Source organism: Manacus candei, unplaced genomic scaffold (genome assembly GCF_025592945.1).
Source record: "Manacus candei isolate 608988 ecotype Guabito, Panama unplaced genomic scaffold, ASM2559294v1 h1tg000023l, whole genome shotgun sequence".
In the NCBI taxonomy this organism is placed as follows: Eukaryota; Metazoa; Chordata; class Aves; order Passeriformes; family Pipridae; genus Manacus; species Manacus candei.
The window spans coordinates 19,163,975-19,185,283 of record NW_026138071.1 but is presented as its reverse complement, the minus strand read 5'-3'; the positions used below and the strand labels follow the sequence as shown (position 1 = coordinate 19,185,283).

The following is a 21,309-nucleotide window of genomic DNA, read 5'->3' as shown; positions in this document are numbered from 1 at the left end:
CCAAAATGCAAAGCACTGGTCTGCTCTAGTTCATGTCCTGAGAAAGAGAAGATGGTAGTAACAAAGACACCTTAATTACCTTGTGCAAACTTGTGAGATCCATCCAAGGAGGAGGAAGGAAGTTCAATAAGAGCTAGAGTGACAGCAAATGAAAGATATGGGGGGGAAAGAGAACAAAGAGGAGAAAGAATTAAAATGTAAGGAAATAGGTGGGGGTTTTTGGCATGCATTTTCCACAGCTAAAAGTAAAAGCTGGGGCAAACATACTTTTTACACTATCAAAACTTTCTTAGGCCTTTTAGGGAACCATTTAAATATGATTTCCTTCAGGAGCAGAATTATAAATTTCCCTTGCAAGTGATGGATGTTGGTACTTGTCCAAGTACAACAGAAATTTGCTATTTTTGCTTTACAGCATGAGGATCATGAAAGTGAAGAAGGCAGCAGCATCTCCTTCAACTGAAGGTCTAAGTTAACATGTTTTGAAACTAATTCCATCATCACTGAACTGCAAAATAAGATTACTACGGATTTGGTCTAAGTATTTCCTTCACTCTTTTACCTTGTTTAAATCTCACTCATTTCACTCTGAATACACAGTGGTATTCTCAGTTCTTTTGTTTGTCCTTGCTGAGGACTGAACACTTAATTATGAGACAGTGAAGTGCCAAGCTAAAGTGTACACTAACTTTATTTACTTGTCTTATATAAGCAGACTTTGTACTTTACATACATAATGTCCACAATTAACCTTTTAAAGTATAACACTATGGTTATGCTAAGAACAAAACCAAGTTGCATTTTAGTATAGAAAGAAACTTTCTTGCCATCTTGAAAGCCAGCAGGACAGAAAGAACAATACAGAAGGAAAAGGTTTACTTTTCTGTTTCTCTAAGAGCTTAACAGAAAAGTAAATCAATGTAGCAAACCAAATACTTTTTTATCCAGTAGATTAGTAGGCAAAAAACCCCAACATGCTGTCCCGAGTATTTAGGAGTTTGTTTTTTTTTTACAGCATTGCCATGTACTAACTGTACTTCTAAGCAGGAAAAAAACAGAAACTCTCCACAAAATTTTAAATACATATCTATCAGTAGTATAACATGCATTTGGGAGGTCAGTTTTACTGTAGTGGTTGCTGAGAGGGGACTCCAAACTTATCTGGTTTACTAGTAATCTGAAAATTCACTGCACATACGTAAATAATTTACAGCTATTACAGGCAGAATATTATAGCCAGCTCTCCTGTGGCAACTGTTCCTACCCAGTGATTTCAAGTTACAAGCTCCTATCCAGTCCCCTTAATAAAGATTTACTGTAATTCCATACAAGGTTATTCAGGTGACTAGGTTCCTAAAATCAAAAGCAAATATCTTCACTCTGATAAATAAAATCGCAGAACTAACAGCTTTGACACTTAGCTCTACATAACTTTTGTTATTTTCTCACAGTACAGGATCAAAATCATACACAGTTTGTTATAGTTCTCTCTTCTGAACACACACCCACATGCGATCACTCACCTTGCCAGGCGAAAGTTGCAAGCAACTCTTCATTTTGGTTAAAATTCTTGCTATGTTTTGCCATGTCCCTTTATTCATACACACAAAATAATTCTAAAGACAGAGCTTTTGTAATTCAGGGCTTTTTATGCTACCACAGTTGAAGCAGAAAATATTCTTCCACCTCACTGAAAACACTGCCACTGGGCACTCAACTGGTCATGGGATCAACCTAATATAGCAGCAGCAGCCATAAAAAGAGGAGGAGCTCAAGTGCAATAAACTCTTTTGCTATTTTATTTTTATTCCTCAACTAAAAATTCACTTGAACCATAATTTTAGCATTCTCTCTAGGAAAAAGTTGTAAAAACATTTCCAAACATATATAGGGGTAGAAAGATACGCACATAAAACCCCAGGTTATGCTTCAAGAGTATGACTTTCACATTTATTCCCAAAGCCAGGTAACAGAAAGAAAGATACAAATTTCACCTAACAAGTTATCCAACAATGATTATAACTAGATCTTGATTTATATTTGTATTTGTCTGGCATCACTCTCTCTGGGTGAAGCAGGAAGACATCGCTTTCTGCAGTACCTTGACCGCCAAACAGTACAAGACTGGCTTCATGAAAACATTGCTGAGAAAACCCCTCCCTCTCACTGTAGTTTGAAAATGCAAGCTCATGCTGACTGAAGGTCCTTCTCTCAGAGCCCTGTGTTCCATCACACAGGTGCTGACCAGGGAGCTTCAGCAGAGCTGCATTTGATGTCAAGTTCCATCTGATAGACTCTGATCCCACCTCTTTATAATTCAAACTTAGAGGTAAGTACACACCCCACTGATTACACAACTGCTCCCAGTAAACTACAAAATCATTCACTCGACTATAAAATCATTTATGCTTGCAATATTATTATCAGAAACAGACTGAGCAATAGACATTAAGCAGCTTTCCAATTACTTTCCACAGTTAAGAGTTCCAAGCCTGCAAGTCCAACTCATAACGAGGTTGCTTTGAACTGTCGAGTACTGCACTCTTAGGAGGTAATATTTCAGTCTTTCTCCTTTGCTATGCACCCTGGATGGAAGCTTGAAGTACAAACAACAACAACGACAACAAGAACCACCACCATTTCAGAAAAACCTTTCAGAGGGGTGACATGTACAAGGAAGAGATAATCATTACAGATTTTATATAAATATCAAGTTCACTCTTCTACGTGGTTTGTTCCAATAGTTCCAACGTATGGAGGAAACAGGACTTCCCCATTTCTCTGAAGTGATTACAATGCATTCTCCTCACATAAAAACACTTGAAACTACAGGCAAGTAAATGTTTGGTTCTTTTGGTAGCCTTCTATACATTTGATTTTCAATGTTTTAAAGGTTTCTTCATGTGATTGAAGCTGTCCATTTTCTTCTTTATCATTTGAGAGGTTTAGGAACAAGTTACAATTTTCAGAACGGGAAGGCAGTGATCAACACTGATCTAGTACCCAACTACCTGGCATGTGTCCTTTTCTATCTCCAGAAGAAACCATTAACAGCATTTCACACACAACATCAGAGCAAACATCATCAAAAGAAACACCTTCCCGAAAACAGAGCTGCTGCATACTCCATACCTCTTGTATTACATCTATTCTAGCGCAGTCCTGGGCTCCTGCCTCTTTTTTACTATCACATGTTCCCACTCTTATATTGGAGTGAAATGTAATGATCAGGTAGCCATGGGACTTGCAAAGTCAGCCCTTAGAATCGCAGTCCTGAACTATAAGCACTTCCCCTGAACTCAGCCTTCTCTTCCACCTGTCCAAAGTTTTCCGGATGTGAACACTTCCTAAGATTAGTATTACCTTTACATCCACATTTTTATCTTCAATATTTGGAAACTAATATCTTAGGCCCAGTTATACTCACTCATGTAACGGAAGGACTCCTCATCACGAGCCGGAGAAGTGATTTCTGGAAGGCGGCCATGGCAAGGACTGGACTGAATCCAGTCTTTATTTTCATACAGATACAGAGAGTCTACTCGTAACTTGTAATCTGGCAACTGTTCCTCCAGCATGCTCACCAGCTCTACCTCAGGAAGGTCCTCATTGGAGCAGACATCTGAAAGTGAGTAAATGGCAGTAATAGTACATTATTAAATACATGTGATATTTAATACTATTGCTACAGTATTACACATTTTATGTACCATAAAATACTTTATAAGTTTTCAGAATATTTGAAAATAATAATTCAGTATCAGAAAAAAATCCAAAATACTTATTGAATCAATATTTGATTTACATTGTAATATTTGCAAGTTACTCATCCCGAATTGACCCCACAATTTCCTGGAAGGCTGGTCTAGTCATGTGTCCCTCCAGCTTCCTGAATATGATGTATGTAAGGAGCTTCAGTTTCTATCTTTTCCTCTCCATTGAACTGAAACACAGACCTACATTTTACCAGCTATTGATTTTCTAAACTTTCATTGACTTTATCCTGGTTGTTACATTTCCCTTTTCTGAAGAAAACTCCTATTTTTCATTTTCTTCTGTTCTATGCATTTGTTTGATAATGAACATAGACATAAACAACCTTAAACAATCTTGAAGTAACTACAAAAATCAACTAAATACTGCTTTGAAATCGGGGAACAAATATAAAATTCCATTATCATCCTTATCATCCATTATCATCACACTCTAAGAAATACGATACTCAAAATGCTGGAAACTAAGTTTAACTCTTTCTGTGCTGTGTTGTGTGTGTGCCCCTTAATCTCTTCACAATTATTGCAACAAGAAAGAACCATTAGTTCTAAGTTGCTAACATACTGCTTATCAAAGGTGTATGATGATTACCTTTGCAACATTTCCACTAAAGATGAAGACTATCTTCAGTATCTTTCAGTGGAAAAAATGCCAATGTTGATTATTGACACTGAGAATTTCACAAACAGTATTTCGCAGTGCACGCTGACTTTAGAAGCAAGTTAAATGGACTCACCACTTTTGTTCCTTCGCAATAAGCAGCACAAAGAATGTGAAGCATAAAGTTGTCTTCACGTTGGTGCTTTATAACACATTAACACATTCAGGATTTGTTACAGTATTTCTTCAACTTACCAGGGATGCTGTCCAAGCCCCTGTGAGCAAAACTCATGAGTCCTTCCTTCACAGTTCACTTCCTTGGAAAGAGCATTCTGTAGTCACATTGTGCACCATTCCTTTATTGCTTTGATAAAAAGATTGCTTTGGTTTAGAGACAGAGTGAGAGCCATCAAGCCACAGAGACACTCACAAATCTGGCATCAACTCACTTCTGTAGGCTGGTTCATACTCCAGATTTACTGCCATCTTAGGACATGGTTATTTCACCTGGGCTATACTGATCAGTAGAAGTTGCTACAGGATATTTCATGTGAGCTTCACCAGCTCCTTGGCTCAGCCATCATCTAAACATAAAACAAAGAGAATGCCAAAGTTTAATAGATTTCATTCTTTCAAAAGAGTAAACTAATGTGACTTCCTCTCTTTCAGTCTGAATTTCCCCTCTGTACTATAATTAACATTTTTTTATAAAACGTAAACAAACATTTTAATCCTCAGTTTACACAGTACATGCAAAATGCAGCATTAAAATATGTCTTCTCCCTGCAGACATAACATCTCACCTTAAGCACTGACTTTGCCAGTTACCTATTTGTCTACACCATTCCTCCTCTCTCATATAGTATTTAGTGTGTTCAGGTCATTCACTGAAATGAGGCATTTCCCTTTTATGCTAAAGGACAGCAGCTCCAACTAAACAGTACTTTTCTTCAGGCTGCTACATTTATATAAACAAAGGATTCTAAAGGTAGGATTTCCAAACCACCATTCTGAGTACTTTGATTATTAAAAAAAAAAAGTTTCATAGAACTGTTTGATTTAAGCTCTTCCCCTTTAGGAGTCTGTTAATTAAAATTTGGACCTATCAGAAATTTACCTTGTGGATCATGACACAATTACTGTTTTCTCTACAGCACGGAGACATGTAAACCAGAAAATGCAACTATGAGTAATTCAGTTAACCTATCAGAACAGTTTACTAAAATGAAAATTCTGCTGTTCCCTTGACGAGAGTAATTAATCACCTTCCATATAAAATACAAGAGTAGTTCCAGATGACAGAAAAATACAAAATTAAAGAGAAAAAACATCTCGTTTTTCCCTCCTCCTACATTCAGTAAACATAAAATTCTCTTGAAAGTTTACATGAATTTAAACTTTGCTCTTAACATTTCCCCAAGATCTCTGATCATCAAGCACAACAATCAGAGGTTTGTCTGGCTGTCTGTAGCAACCTCTCATTTGACAAGATCAAAATGGACAGCACAGGAGCTTTTTAAAGCAAGCCTGGAGCCTGCTAGTTCATCTGCTTGTAGACTTTGGCAGGAGACCAAAAAAGAACTTTCTTCCATTAAGGTCAGCTCCTACTTGTGAGCAATGTCTTCTTGTTTTGTCATTTATTTCTTTATATATGTACTCTGTTTACAAGCTGTAATTATTATCCATATTAGACACTTAATAATACTTAAAAACAGAAAGACTGAGATTTCAGAAACATTTTCTATCTGAATGTATAGCTGCTCCCAGCACTTGTTTATGATTTTTTTTCTAGAGGCTGTTTTTTAATTGGATTGTTGAAAAGCATGAACTACACACACATCCTTCTCTAAAACAACTCAATACAGTATAAAAAAAGACATGTAAGAAAACTGCTGTAGATACACAGATGCAAGATGAATTTATTTTGTGATATAAAGAGTCACTGTAGCGCTAGATAAAGTTCAGCGCCATTGGACAGTTTCTCCACAACTTTGAATCTTTTTCCTTTGAGATTTTAAAATGTAAAATTGTAAAAATGACCGCTGCTACTTCTCAAGATTGGATTCAATCTCTCTTCAAAGTGCAAAGCAAAAGCACTACTTGTTGCAGGTCAATCTCAGTTCAGCCAAAGGAGGGAAAGAAAAAAAAGAAAAAAGTCATTTGGCTTAAAGTTTTCTAGAGCAATAGGCCAACATCAAGCTATTGAATTGAAAGGACAAACTCACTTGCAAAATCTTTGAGAAGTTTACTAGATAAGCATAGATAGATAAGCATAGATAACCACCATAAAAGTTAATGCTTGCATTGTCAATGCTTCTCACAGCTCTAGTTTTCTGTACCATGGGGCAACTTCTGTAGAAATTCAACCAGCTAATGCACTGTGCAGTGCCACCCTGACAGTGACTCCATGACTCTTTTATGCTGCAGCTGTAAAATTATTCCCTGACTGCAGATTCCTTCTGCAAGTTACAACTATAATTAAATACATTTTACTAAACCCCCATAAAATTTACAACATGGCTTTAAAATATATGACGATGCTATAAAAAGATGGACTAGAAATTAAAATTGTAAAATCGTTCAAAGAGGCATGTCCAAAAGAGAAAACAGAAAACTTTATCAGGTCTTATTTGTAAATCTTTATAAATAAAGATTATTTCCACTGTCAATTTACCATACTCATTCTACACTGACCTACCTTATTAGTTTTGTCCCCCCACCTCCTCATATGCCAATTTCCCACTAATGTTTGAGTCTTCTACTAATTAAATTGAAGATGGAAAAACCAAGGGGAATTCAAACTTTGGAAAACAGCCCATGTGCAGGAGTGCTGCTCTCAGGAGGCTTTCTTCAAGGAAGGCTCAAGAGAGATGAAAATATCAGACAACATTTTATGTACATATCTACATACATACCTATCTATCTCAATCTGTGGATTTCTGTACTCTCTAAATTAAATTTTACTCCACAATGTGTGCTTTACATTTCAACTCCCACTTAACTTCAAGTAGTAAGCTCAAATCAGGAGCATGTACAGCATGCTTCTTGTAGAGGGGACAACCAGCCCTATGCCTTTTCTATCTGCCCCATAGAATTCAAGTTGCTCTGAGGCTTGCTAGCTCATCTGTGCATGGAAAATGGAAAAGAAACATAAAAAAAAAGGCAATCCCATTCATACCAAAAAGTTTTTTAAAAAGCATGGAGGGCTACCACTTATGATCCAAGCAACAGTCTTGCTGTTCACCAATGTTATAACAAGACCTGACAAAATCCCAGTAAAAATTGTACAAAAAGTAAAGCACAAACAACAAAAAAAATAAGGGCTGGAAAAACATGTTAAAAACATTACAAGAAATACATCAATGGTCTACTCAACAGTGAGACATCATTATGCATAGGTTAAAAAAAAGAAGAAGTAAAATAATAGGCACATATGCCATTAAACCAATGAGATTTCAACACATGGTTTGATCTTAGTAACAAAGAGATAAAAATGAATTCTCCTGACCACATGACAGGAATTTTTGTTAATTTTTCCTTCAGTGAGTCAGAAGACCTTAGCCAAGAATAACTTGCAAAAGTAATACTAAGCAAAGCCTTAGAGAAAGTAAAAACAGCTATAAAGTAGTAAAAATTGTTCTTGTCTTTTGTAACTACTTGAATTGCTTTGAGCAATTCAAGATGGATGCAGAAAAACAGCTATGCCATCTCAATTCAGAATGTAATTCTGAAGACATTCTACCACTACAGAACTCTAATTCAAATTTGAATTATAAGAAAGGCTAGACAGTCACTTTACAACTGGAAACCATAGAAAAACGTGTTAATTTCTGTGTGCATAGAAAGTTAAAAACATACCCAAAATACTGGCATCTATACTGACAACATCCAAACTTAAAAATAAATATGCTATTATTCCTGTTTTCTATTTGTTGAGAGCAGCTGGCTCCTCACAAGCACTTGCAAAGACTAAACTAGATCTGCTCTGCACAATTCCAGGATGCAAGACATTAGGCCACAAGTAACACAAACAAAATTTTGACAACAAAGAAGACTCTAACTTGATTAAGAGAGAAGACAACATCCATTTTCCAAAAGGGAGCCAACTGAATGAGTGTATTATTCTGAGATGCCAGCTTTTACTGCTATGTAAGTATGCAATTAAAAAAAACTGTATCAAGTCATTAACATAGTACTTTTTCCATTACTAAAATTGGAATGTTGTCAAGCCAGCTAATAACAATCAACATATTCTGCATTTCAAGGTTAATGGAACAGTTCTATTATTACAGCAAACATGACCACACCAAATTGCTGCCAAAACATTCCTGGGACTAGTGCTCAGGAGCAGAGGCCAAATCCTTAACACCATCCAGCATGAGATGAAGGACAAAGGACTATCTACTAAAAACCAAATCTAAGTGAACACAAACTTTGCCTATCACAATTAACACTTGCTGTTGCCTAACACCTGTTATTTTCAGTCAATACTGTCCCTACAGAAACCTACTTAGTGCTTATGTTTCTCTCATGTAAGGAAAAAAATTATTTAAAAGCGTATGCCAGCACAATCCTAGTAACAAGTGTCATAATCATAAACAAACCTGCAACAGACCTTCAACCATAAATAGTAAGGTATAAGAAAGGAACAGCAAGAAAACAAAGCAAAAACAACACCTCCTCCACAGCTCCTGGACTGTTTGTAATTCGGGGTGGGGTACGGCTTCAGAGGGGAAGCTGGAGAACACCTCTGAGAGAGTGATGAATAGCAAGGGGAACATGAAGCTGGCCACAATGTTCCCTCAACCTATATTATCCAGAGTTACACCAGGCCAGGCTCACTTATTCTCCTTGTCAGTCATTTTTATTAGTCCATATTCTCCAAAGAAGCAAAACTACCTGTTAACTACATGTATATATGCTTTATGTGTACATGCACACCGTTGAATACCACAGCTAAAATTTACTTTTTTTCAAGTCCTACATGTTTGGAGTTTGTCTATACCACTCTTAGCACACAATGTAAAAATAGCAAATGCTTAATTGAAGTCTAACTTAATATGAAACTATAAATGCTACCTACCTTAAAGACCCATATAAAGTTTTAATAATTTCTAATTCTTTTCTGTAAATGCACAATCAAGACATTACTATCTGTATACATTTTTTCTTGCAGGTTTTCTTTTTACAGAAGAAATTATGTACACACATAGTGATGTTAGGATCACAGAGGAACCAAGAACTATCATGAATAGTGTATTTGTTGGTTAGAGTATAAAATGTGAAAAAATGCTCTTGAGGAAAGTGTTCTTAAAGGTTGTAATCAGCTTCTTTTAAAACTGAAGCTTGTTCTCTATAGACCATACTTGATGGGAACTTGATGGGAACTTGAATAGCATTTAATTGAAATCACTAATGCTTTCAGTTGATGCACGGCTGAGTTCGCCCAAGGAAGTTGTGTAAGTTCCTTAATATATACCCCAAGCAGGGCTCAGCATTTTAAGTTATAATCCTTTATTTATTAGAATAAACCAGAGTGATCTATATGACTCAGTCACCAGAGTATTGCTATCAATCAAATCAGACAAAAAGGATGTCTTCTCTTTTGTAGCCATCTCAGTGAAAACGCTATGTTCGTGTCTTCTTGGAAAACAAATCCTGAAAGACAGCACTTCTACTGTACAATACTGGAAGCCCACTTTTAGAGGCAAACCACAATCAGAAAAGTCTCTGATTTTCCAACACTCTTCAAATGACATTTTCAGATACGCAGAAATTTGATAAATTGATACAATTCTAATAGGTGGCACTGTCATTACAGAGTTGAAAAAATTCAGGTATTGGAAAATATTTTTTTCAATTTAGTTTCACTGTTAGAAGTGTAATTAAAAAGAAGTCTGCCTATTTTTACTCAGAACTACATCTTTTAAAAGATAACAAGTATCTGAAAACAACCGTAAAAGCAACTGCAGCCTTGCAATGTTGCATGAAGTTATTTATTAGTATACTAAGTATTTGCATCAGACTCACGATCAGTCAACAATAACTGAAGCATAATCAAGATATAGGCACCTATGCAACAGTTGAAGAATGCATTAAAAAAAAACAAAAACATGAGCATGCCACTACTACACATGGCACTTCTCCACTAGGGTGGTCGACAGAATAAATGACATTTTCTTACTCCAGTATATTCTTACTCCAGTTTAACCAGCTGATCAGAACGTAACAATGTGATTAACTAAAGTCGATAAAAGCTAAAATTTCCTTGCCCTCGACACGTAAGCAGGGCAACAACGGAGATGCCGCCGAGCGCTGCCTCCGAGGCGCGGTGACACGACCCGCGGTGGCGGCACCCGGGCCGCTGAAGGTCACACCGGGCACCGCCGGCGGGCACCGCGACCCCCCGGCCCGGCCGCCCACACCGCCCGGACGGAGCAAACGCAGCGCTGCGTTACAATAAAGCATCACCGCCGCCAAAAGGCTCCTGTCAGCTGCCAACACAGAAAGGCACCGGAACTCCTTGTCCGCCCGGGACCGCGGGGCCGGCCCCGGACACCGCCTCACGCTCGGGCACCGCGCCCCGACCGCGAGCAGCCGCAGGGAAGCCGCCGCATGCCCGCCGCACCTCACAGCCCAGGGGAGGCGCGGCTCGGCGGGGAGCGGCCCCGGGGCAGAGGAGGGAGGGCTGACCTGCAGGGGTCACCGCGCGGGGCACAGAGCGCGCCGCTCGCCCTCAGGCGGCACAGCCGCGCCGGGCCGGGCCGAGCGCTCACTCACCGCCCGCGCTGCGCTCCCTCCGGCGCCGCTCCGTCCCGCTGCAGCCCCGCGTGCCACCGAGCGGCGGCTGAGGAAGGGCCCCGATGGCTTCCGCTCGGCTCCCGCCCAGAACTACAGCCCCCGGCAGCCGCCGCCAGTGACGAGCCCACAATGCGCCGGGCCGCGTGGTGCGGGCAGTGCCCGCCCCTGGGCGGGCCGGGGGCCGGGAGCGGGGCGGGGCTCCGGGCGGGCGGTGCAGCCGTCGCGCCGGCCCCAGGCCCTGACCTCAGGCGGCGGCGGCAGGAGCAGGCGCTGCTGCCCTGCAAGGCTCCGGCCGCGCCCTCAGCCGCGCTGCGGGGGGACCCGGGCGGGCCGGGGAGAGGGAGCGGCGCACGCTGGGCTCGGGAGGCGGCTGCGGGGAGCGGCGCGGGGTCGCCGCGCTGGCGGGAGCGCAGCCCCGTCCCGGCCGCCGCGGGAGGCCGGAGGGAGGCGGGGGCCCCACGAGGAAGGCAAGGTACGAGCTTAGCGGAGCGAGTGAGGAGCCGCGGGGGAGCCTGCGGATCATTTCACACGACCGGGAGCTGCCTCAGCCGCTCCAGACGCTGCAGTACGAGCTGCAGATCAGCGTCAGCAGAGCCCGGGAACGCGAGTTCGCGGTACAGGGGCTTCGGGCTCCGGAGCCTCCACACTCCCCCGGGTCACGGGCACGGGCTTCTATGCTTCTTCCTGCCCTGCACTGCTGTCTGCATTTGAAGCTTTGGCCAGGCTGGGATGAATGTGTCATTTTACCTGTGCAACATTGTCCCTCTCCGCAGTACAAAAAAAAAAAAAAAAAGTCTGCGATACAGAAGGAAAAACGTGGAGACAGGGAAAAGGTTCATGTGGGGTCATAATCTAAAACCGTATTGAAAAATGGAAGCAATGTTAAACTACATAAGAAAAACAAAAAATAAAAATCTTGAAATTGTAATGTTATTTGAATAAATGTGCATCGTGAACGATTCTGTTGGCTGGCTATATGCCTTTGAACTAAGTCTACAATAATTTGACTTTAGTATGTCGTAGTTATTAAGACTTGATTCTTCAGCTTAGTGTCTGTGGTTTCACGTTGCAAGCAGCAGAATAAATTGTCTTGTATAACAGAAAGAGGCATCTTCTTTCCAGATAGGACAAAGATGCTGTGGCCATTACAGTGCTGGCCACTTGAAGCACCTGCGTTCTTTTTTTTTCACTCTGCTACAGACTTCCTCAGTTAGGCAAGTTAAACCCTGATCATCTGAAGATACCTAGTACCTACTAAGGATCTCCTTTCGTCTCCATTTGGAATATTTAATAAAGAATTTCTTCAAGCAAATTTTGGGGGCAAAAATATTAAGGATTATGAGTGGCTTGGATATTTGGCAGTGAATGGAGTGGTGGGGGCTTGTTAGCTTTTCAAGAGTGTTGCCTTGATTAAGTAGCATGCATAATTTAAGTGCAGGCTATACTCAAGCTTAGCTCCTTAATAAACAAAATTATCAGTTTCTGATATAGTACTTCACCTTTTTAAAGTTAACTGTCATGCAAAAATTGCATGTTAACATGGAACTACATCCTATAGCTGACTTTTTATCAGCCACCAAGTAGGATTCCTAATGGGGGCTGGAAAGCTGCCCATCAGAAAAGGACTTGGGGGTGCTGTTTGACAGCTGGCTGAAGGTGAGCCAGCAGTGTGACCAGATGGCCAAGGCCAGTGGTACCTGGCTTGTATCAGCAATAGTCTGGGAGCAGGACCAGGGAAATGACTGTCCCTCTGTACTTGGCACTGGTGAGGTGAGGCCACACCTCAAGTACTGTGTTCAGTTTTGAGCCCCAACAAGAAAAAAGACATTGAGGCACTGGAGGGTGTCCAGAGAAGGGAAACAGAGCTGGTGAAGGGTCTACAGCACAAGTATTATAAAGAGTGGCTGAAGGAGTTGGAGTTGTTTAGCCTGGAGAAGAGGAAGCTGGGGGGGACCTTCTCACTCTCTTAAAACTACCTGAGGAGGTTGTAGTGAGGTGGGAGTTGGCCTCTTCTCCCAGATAACAAGCGATAGGATGACAGGAAACGGCCTCAAGTTGCACCAAAGGAGGTTTAGATTGGATCTTGGGAAAATTTTCTTCACTGAAAGGATTGTCAAGCATTGGAACAAGCTGCCCAGGGAAGTGGTAGAGTCATTGTCCCTAGTAGTGTTCAAAAAACATGTAGATGGGGTACTTGGGGACATGGTTTAGTGGTGGGCCTGGCGTTACTGGGTTACTGGTTGGACTCTGTGATCTTTGAGGTCTTTTCCAACTTCAGTGATTTTACTGTTGAAGACTTGCTTATAGCTAAAGTAAATTAGCTTTGATACACTTCTTAGACATCTCTCTCACTGCCTAAGCTTTCAAAGTATCAGACATAAAATAAGTCAGCTGGCGGACTTTCAGAGTGGCTACTGAAATCTGTGAGGGAGTTTGCCTAAGTAAAGTGAAAATTATTGGAGTTGCTTCCCCTCCTTTTTTTTTTTTAACTGAAATCCCTTACAATAATATTTCCTCTCTTGCTTGTGAAATGTAAAGTGCAATAGCTTCTGCCTTGCTTTTTTTGTGAGCTAGTTCAGCTGCACACAGCTGAGATCTGACTAGCACAGCTGTGCGCCTTTGAAACAAGACTGATTCCTTTTCCTACAAACTGCCAGGGATTAATGAATCCATTCTTTTTACTTTCTGCACTTGTGCAGTTAACTTGCAATTCAATTGTTTGTTCAAAAGTGGCAATAAGATTTCTAAACCCATAAATTGAAAGGGAAAGCTTGAGCTGACATGTGTAGTCCTCAGTGTGGAGTTTGGAATTGATATGCTGTTTAAAGGCCCAATGGAAGCAGGCTTTCCAAGAGCTGGAGTTCTGGGGGTTTGTGTGGGTGTTAACTTAGAGGAATGCCTCTAAGTTAAGGAAATTTATGTTTATCACTGGTTTATGTATTATCTTACATTGCTACCTTATTCTTTCTAGGATAAATGGATGTATATGACTTTTCCCCTGACCTAAAGCGGTTCCATGTCTTGTTTGGTAAGCTTCTCTTTAAAAATTTGGGCTGTTGTACCTTGTTACCCAGTTATAGCTTAATATGAAAAGTTCTGGTGAAATATCTTGGTTGAAGGGATTTCCACAGCTCTGAGACGTTTAAACTTTGTTGTATCAATTTTGGTGAAGGAAACTGTTTAGTATCTCCTCTTCTGCCATGTATGTGTTTTATGCTGTTTCATAACCCCTTGCTTGACTGATTTGTAGCAGACTTTCTGAGCTCCTGCTTATAGGGGCTACTTTTTAATGTTTTCCCACTGCCATGTTTAATAAATTGCAGCAACTTCACAGACACTCACTTGTTTCTGTTCTCAAGGACTGTTCCTGTATTCTACGTACGCCAGTTGAATCAATCAGACCAGAAGAGCTATCTCAGAGCAGCATCCATGAATGCCTGGTAAGAAGAAAACAGAAAATTCAACTGCCAAGGTTAAATACAAAGCTGGTACATATTAAAAATAACCTCATTGGGGAGTATTTCTTAAACTGTTAACAGCAAAAATAACCAAAGTATTTCAGGGCTTCCACTTTGAAAGAAGGCTGTAGGTAGCTAAGTGTTAATCTTGTGCCAGTTTAAAAACAAACACAGACACAAAAAACCAGTAACTCATACAACTAAGTCTCAGTAATGGTAAAAGCATCGAATTGAATGTTCTGATTTAATACTTAGCATTAATGATATTTCTGCATTAAACATAAATTATTCAAAATTGCATAGTCATTTTGAGAACTGTTTTTTCGCACTGCTAGGCTGATTCTGATCTAGCCTGGATTCCCCCATCTACAGGAAGGAATGAAATGGTATTTTGCTCTTCTAATGTCTCTCACTATGAACTCCAGCTGGAAATAGGTAACATAAGTGTACCTTAAAATATTTCTTCTTCCTGTTAGCAATAATTTATTGCTCAGTGCAGTAAATATTAGATTTGGAAAATGTAGAACTACTCTTGTGTCTCCTTAGTTGAGAAAAGTGCCCAGAGCATTGCTCACGTTTCAGTAATCACTTATTTCAAGATATAAGACAAATCAACAATTACCTGAAATTTTCTCTTGATGTTTGTGCATGTGCATGTCAGTTTTCTAAATCTGTGGTACGTGACAATAAATACAGCATTAAGTACATCATGTCTTGTGACTTGGCTACCCAAGGTGATTGTTCTAAGGAAAACTGCCTTGAATCCTACTGCACATGCACGTTTCTGTGAATATGCATGTGTTGGTCATTTAGATGTATAAGTGATACTGACAAATGTTCAAAAACTTTTAGTTGTTCTCAAAATAGCAGAGCTATGCTTCAATTTGCTGCAACTAATTTTGCAACTAGTTCTTGACATTCTTAAAGAAAAGGTCGTGTTGCTATCAATTGTATTTTTAGAAGTAGAAAATTATCTCTAAACGTGAAGGAAATTATGTGATGGATCATTATATTTTCCAATGTTAAGGTAGCCACTTCTGGTTTCAGGAAGGAGGTTCAACAATTTAACTTCAGTCTACCTTGCACGGCATACACCTACAGACATGCAAGTTGCTGTAAGGATCACAGACCTAGAAAATTGCTCTGAAGAGCATTTGAAAGCCTTACAGGTAAAGCAACAGCATTTCTGCACAATTCTGATGGAGACAGTGATGAATACATATGAGGTTACTGAACAGAGGTAGCCTTTGTTTGTACTGGGTCATTTCAGTCAAGATTTTCCCCCAAAGAAATAGAATATAATAAACACAAGGCATGTGTAAATTTGAGAGGTGCTTTCTGAAGAAAACACAAGTGTTTTAGAAATACTTCTGTAATTGTACAACTTCTTATTTGGAACATGTTCTGTAGTCTATAGTTAACACCGAAAGTCTGGACTATGAACAAACTAGATTTACTTCAGACAAATGCAATTATGGGCAGGTTATTCACATTTCTGGTCCAGGCTATGCACATCACCTGCAATCTTGTATAAATGCACACAGGAAACTCTTCTTTCTACTGATGTAGTTAATGCTCTTCATAAGACTGCTGTCTTGTGATTAACACATCTACTTTCATTTAATTCCATAGAATGAGGTGGTTTTATCCCACTTTTTCCAGCATCCCAACATAATGACGTTTTGGACAGTTTTTACAGCTGGTAGCTGGCTTTGGGTCATCTCCCCATTCATGGCCTATGGTAAGAACTGTTAACGGCAATTTTGGAATAGGAAAAAGGGCTAATACAAGTTGGACCACATGGTCCAGGAGAGCTTTTTCTTTAAGCATCTCCTGTCTTGTAGAAAAAACAAACCTTCCCAAACCACTTGTTTAGAGAAGACTGCTGTACATAATCTTCCTCCCCAGTGAAGACTAGTATTGAAACTTCATTAAATTCCACTTAGTCCTAGCACCCACCGTATGAGGAATGATAACTGGGAGATGTATTTGACTTTATACAACTGATTTTTGCCAACAGAAAACCTATCTATAATGAATAGAGGTTGGGCATAGACTTTCAGTTAACAGAAGCACGATGTGAGTGTGATCTTTGCCTGATAGATGCATCAGTTGCATCCATGTAATAACTGTTCTTGATGTACCGTAGTCAACATAAAGATAGGAATGCCACTCTTGATGAATGTATATAATGAAGCAAGCACAGACAAGTAATTTAACAAGACTTCTTAGGCTTAGCTAGATTTTTTTCACTTTCAGGTTCAGCTAGACGCCTGCTGAAGACTTACTTTCCTGAAGGAATGAGTGAAGCTTTGATAGGGAACATTCTGCTTGGTGCAATCAGAGGATTAAATTACATGCACCAGAATGGATATATTCACAGGTAGGAGAATGACAATAGGTAAGAATCAGATTACAGCGTCTCAGCTTAAGTATTGTCTCCTTCCTTTTTCTATATATCTCCTTGTGTCAGACAGCGCGGAAGTATTTTTTATTTCAATACAGCAGAACCAAGTTTGTAAAAGCTTAACAGGAGCTGTATTCATACATTATTTCAAGCCAGTTGTTACAGGGATAATACATCTGCCTGGCTTTGCCTCTTTGAAGTGGAAGAGAACCAGGGTTGTAGAACGGGCTTCCTTAGCTTACACCCTTTGCAGGGAAGAAGGGCCCTTCTCCAGTTTCTGGCGCTTTTTTTTCTGATCATCTCTCCTCTCTCTTGGGACTGTATTAAAAAGACAACTCATACTGAGTGAAGGACTTCCATGAAAATAATCTGCTAAATAGAACTGCTTGGTAACATCTCACTATAAGTTAATGAAATATGAAAGCCTTTGTGCTCTAATAGTGCTTTGAGTAATTCTTATTTATGTTACAGGAATATTAAAGCTAGCCACATTTTGATTTCAGAGGATGGGCTGGTTTCTCTCTCTGGTCTAAACAACCTCTACAGTTTAGTTAACAATGGACAAAAGTCTAAGGTGGTATATGATTTCCCCCAGTTTAGTACATCCGTGCTTCCTTGGCTGAGTCCTGAACTACTGAGACAGGTTGGTATAACACTTAATTTTTCCTCCTCAACATTAGTGGCAGTACTCAACTTCTAACTTAAGTCTGCTTGTAGAAGTGCAATGGAAGATGTTGAACTGAAATATGTACTGAATTTTTAATTCTCCTAAAGAGAACCAGTTTTCAAGCTGTTAGTAAGGTGATGCTGTACTAAGTCTCTTTACTTGACCCTCCTGGAAACTACAACCATCAGACTCCTAACAAAACCTGAGGTTTCCCAATTTGGTTGTTTCAATACCCTGTAGATTACAGGGTATTAGAATCTTGTCTTGAAACAGACACTTGTATTTCTGTTGGCACTGATGCTCAGTGGCATCAGTGATCAGTAGTGTTTTCTTGCTGTCCCAGGATTTGTCTGGGTATAACATGAAGTCTGACATTTACAGCGTGGGAATTACAGCGTGTGAATTAGCCAATGGACATGTTCCATTTCAGGATATGCCCCGCACTCAGGTATGATTCTAAACTCTTATTTCTACTTCAAAACATGCTGAGCATTTTTTTTGGTTTTACTCAGAGAAACCAATGCCATTACTGTTGAAGTAATGTGGCTGCTTTTTTTACTTCAAATATGCATGCTTCTTTCTAGAACAAATAATCCTTCCATTCCTGGAGTTTCACAGCTTAGCCTGAATAGCCCTTGTTGAACTCTCATATACTGTTATTCCTTTCTACTAGATGCTGCTGCAAAAGCTGAAAGGTCCCACATACTATCCTTGGGATATAAATACCTTTCCCCGGGGGGAATCCAGGATGAAGAATTCCCGATCGGGGGTCGATTCTGGAATTGGTGAGAGCATGACACGCACAATGACCAGCGAAAGACTACAGATTCCCTTTTCCAAAACATTTTCACCTGCTTTCCACAACTTGGTAGAACTCTGCTTGCAACAGGACCCTGAGAAAAGGTAACCTTCTGGTGAAAACTAATTTTTTGTCACCTCAACCTAAGAGCAAGGATGGCCCACAGTTTAGGATACAGTAATTGCTTGAATGCTGTTAAAGTCAGAATTTCAGACCAGATGTAGTATGTAAAACAATTCACTTATGTTTGGTTTTGTAATTTAAGAATTATCTTGTCTGATAAAGGAACCATGCTTTAAAGTCATTTGACCCCTGAATTTCTTGTAATATGAATGTGCTTCGTAAAATGTAAAATTAATTTTCAAACATGCACTTTGTCTAAGAAAAAAGCAGAAATCTGAAATACCCATTTTCAATCCTATGTCTCTTTTGAATGAGGCATTAAATTCCTTGTTAAACAGAAATGTGAAAAAGCCTTTAAAAATAGATTTCTTCAGTAGTGCTTTTACTACAAATTGAGGCATAGAATGTAGGATTTGTGTGGTTCTTTTCTCATTCTTCACATTTGTCCCGTGGATGAAAAACCACAGGGCTTAAATTGACTTGTCAGTCTGGCCCATTTCCCAAAAGCAGTATTTTACTTTCCAAAACATAATTATATTGTTCATTTTATGATTCAGGCCTTCAGCAAGCAGTTTGCTTTCGCATACGTTCTTCAAACAGGTGAGTTTACTACATTTTGTAAAATGACACAGCTATAACCTAAATAAGCCACAAAAAGAGTTGGATTTCAAAAATAGTTAAGTTACCTGGAGCCAAAAAGCATACCTGTTTCAGACTTCTTTTTTTTAACAAAATGGTATTGATATAGGAGGCATAAGAATAATCCATTTCCCCTTTGATAAAGTTGGTTTAACTAACATCAGCCTAACTAATAAGAATAATGGTTAATAATTTAAATCAGAACTGCAAAGCTAATTTAATTAGTCTTGAAAGACTAATTCAACTTACTCTAGAGTGAGGAAAGTGAAATCTCTCATCCTGTTTTGTTCAGTATTGTAACATGCAAAAACATGGCTCTGATTTCACGTGCTTCTAATGAAGTCAGCTGCAAGGTTATGGAGACTTTTATATGCAGCCCTGTTTTAACTTTTTTTCTTTCTAGATAAAAGAACAAACACAGAATTCACTACTATCTCTATTGCCACCTCCTATTCAAAATAACAGATCAGAGTTCTTGGCACTGCCCTCAACAACAGTTGGGACTGGACTTGGACATATTACTGCAAATCAAGATGATACAGACTGGGAATTCTAAATAAATACCAAACAAGCATACCTCTCCTGTGCTTCAGAGAAGGAAAATGTGATTTGTACTTGCTGCTTTAGTTTGTATGGTTAAAATAGACAAGGTATACTTGAACATGCCCTGAAGTGGCCATATTTCATTAACTTCCTCTGCTGGCATCACGAAGTGCAGTGTGCCTCACTCTCTGACCGAAAGGAAAACTGTATATAGAGAATGGCTGAATGCTTACCTCTCTCTTTCAAAGTACTTCTTAACAAGAGAGTTCCTGCTGTAATCTTACTCTGTACTGTATTTTCAGCTCATATTGCTGTGGTACACTTGCCTTTCTGAATCCAGACTCGGGTATTGTCTGTGATCTTACTTAAACAATCTGTTTGTCTTTTCATTATGACTCAAATCATTTTAGTGAGGAGAAATCCTCCTCTTCCAAGTTGAAATTTGAGACTGCACAAATTAGTTGATTATGTGAATAAATGTTTGTCTCCTAAAAGACATTTTTTCTCACTTGACATGCTGTCATATTTGCCAAAAGTTAGCTATGCATCATTTTTCATGCAGTTTTAATACTGCATGTTTCCCAAAGAAGTTAAGCTGCTTAAAAGTGTGACTCATGTTCTTGCATTTGTCTATATTCATACTACAAATTTGTGCTTTTGCATCTCCATTTATTGTCGTGTCATTCTAGCAGTTAATCTGAGGACTTCTTACTATGCAAAGTAAGTCTCAAGTTATAGCAGGTACGGGTTAATTTTGAAGAATCAAATAATCTAAAGTTACTGTACATATTTTTATTTATACTGTATTCCTGTTCACCACCAGAATTTACCAGAACTTAATACTGTTGTTTTAAAAGAACAGGCAATATGCATTAAGCTTCACTGGCACTGCTGCTGGCAAACAAGCCTCTTCTGCAAGGCACAGTTAAATTCCCTTGGATAGATTCAGCCATAATAAGCACCTAATACCCCCAAGGATCCTAGTGAATTTATCTGTTCTAAGTCAGATGAAAAGCTGTCTTTTTTCTCCCTACAATTCAGTAAGTTCTCATCTCTCACACTGTACCAGGCAACTCAAACTGAACAAAAGCAGCTTTCTTTTTTTAAAAAAAGCTGCATATTCTCATCATGTTCTAGCAAAAGTTGTGTCCCAAAGCCACTAGTATTTTATTGATGGAAGTTATGACTGTAGTAAAAAAAGCATAAATAGATATCAAATGGATATATTTTAAATTTTCAACATAAACAACATTCCACATTAAGTCTCCAAGTCTTCCATAGCTGAGTTGGTCTATACCACTGTTTGCCAGCAGCTTTGCCTCAAGGCCTTGAAGGTGAAATGACCAATATGCAAAACTGAGAGAGACATAACATTCTAATTGACTACATAAAAGTATTAACAAAGAACTTGAGTCTATTCATTATGCTGTGAAGAGAGCTCTATATTTCTAAAACTAACATGTGAAACTTAAGATTAAAAACCTGTCAATAAACTTAC

General features: G+C 39.3%; 2 protein-coding genes across 8 annotated transcripts in view; one reads left to right on the top strand and one right to left on the bottom strand.

Annotated features, from left to right (window-relative positions):
* Positions 1-21,309, bottom strand: part of TRAK2 (trafficking kinesin protein 2) — a 36,788-nt gene that overhangs the window by 15,469 nt on the left and 10 nt on the right. Inside the window, exons 2-6 of one of the 5 annotated variants that reach the window (XM_051787073.1) lie at positions 14,518-14,612; positions 4,824-4,958; positions 4,630-4,738; positions 3,428-3,622; positions 80-133 (exon numbers count right to left, since the gene is read on the bottom strand). In XM_051787073.1, the coding sequence (XP_051643033.1) occupies positions 80-133; positions 3,428-3,622; positions 4,630-4,666 (286 nt within the window). In that variant the 5' untranslated portion in view covers positions 4,667-4,738; positions 4,824-4,958; positions 14,518-14,612. Of the gene's footprint in view, positions 1-79; positions 134-1,523; positions 3,408-3,427; positions 3,623-4,629; positions 4,739-4,823; positions 4,959-11,154; positions 11,292-14,517; positions 14,613-21,309 lie in introns of those variants that run through there. The other 4 variants (XM_051787072.1, XM_051787074.1, XM_051787075.1 and 1 more) reach the window with 4 other exon arrangements.
* On the top strand, positions 11,434-21,308 carry STRADB (STE20 related adaptor beta). 3 transcript variants are annotated; one of them, XM_051787113.1, is made up of 12 exons: positions 11,434-11,647; positions 14,147-14,203; positions 14,535-14,615; positions 14,969-15,068; positions 15,681-15,802; positions 16,296-16,374; positions 16,893-17,016; positions 17,512-17,683; positions 18,051-18,155; positions 18,381-18,610; positions 19,187-19,229; positions 19,672-21,308. In XM_051787113.1, the coding sequence occupies exons 2-12, from the start codon at positions 14,192-14,194 to the stop codon at positions 19,822-19,824; spliced, it is 1,221 nt and encodes a 406-aa protein (XP_051643073.1). In that variant the 5' UTR covers positions 11,434-11,647; positions 14,147-14,191; the 3' UTR covers positions 19,825-21,308. The 3 variants fall into 3 exon arrangements, with proteins under 3 accessions (XP_051643073.1, XP_051643072.1, XP_051643074.1); XM_051787112.1 differs by having other exon boundaries at positions 16,266-16,374; XM_051787114.1 differs by lacking the exons at positions 11,434-11,647; positions 14,147-14,203; positions 14,535-14,615 and having other exon boundaries at positions 14,963-15,068; positions 15,661-15,802; positions 16,266-16,374.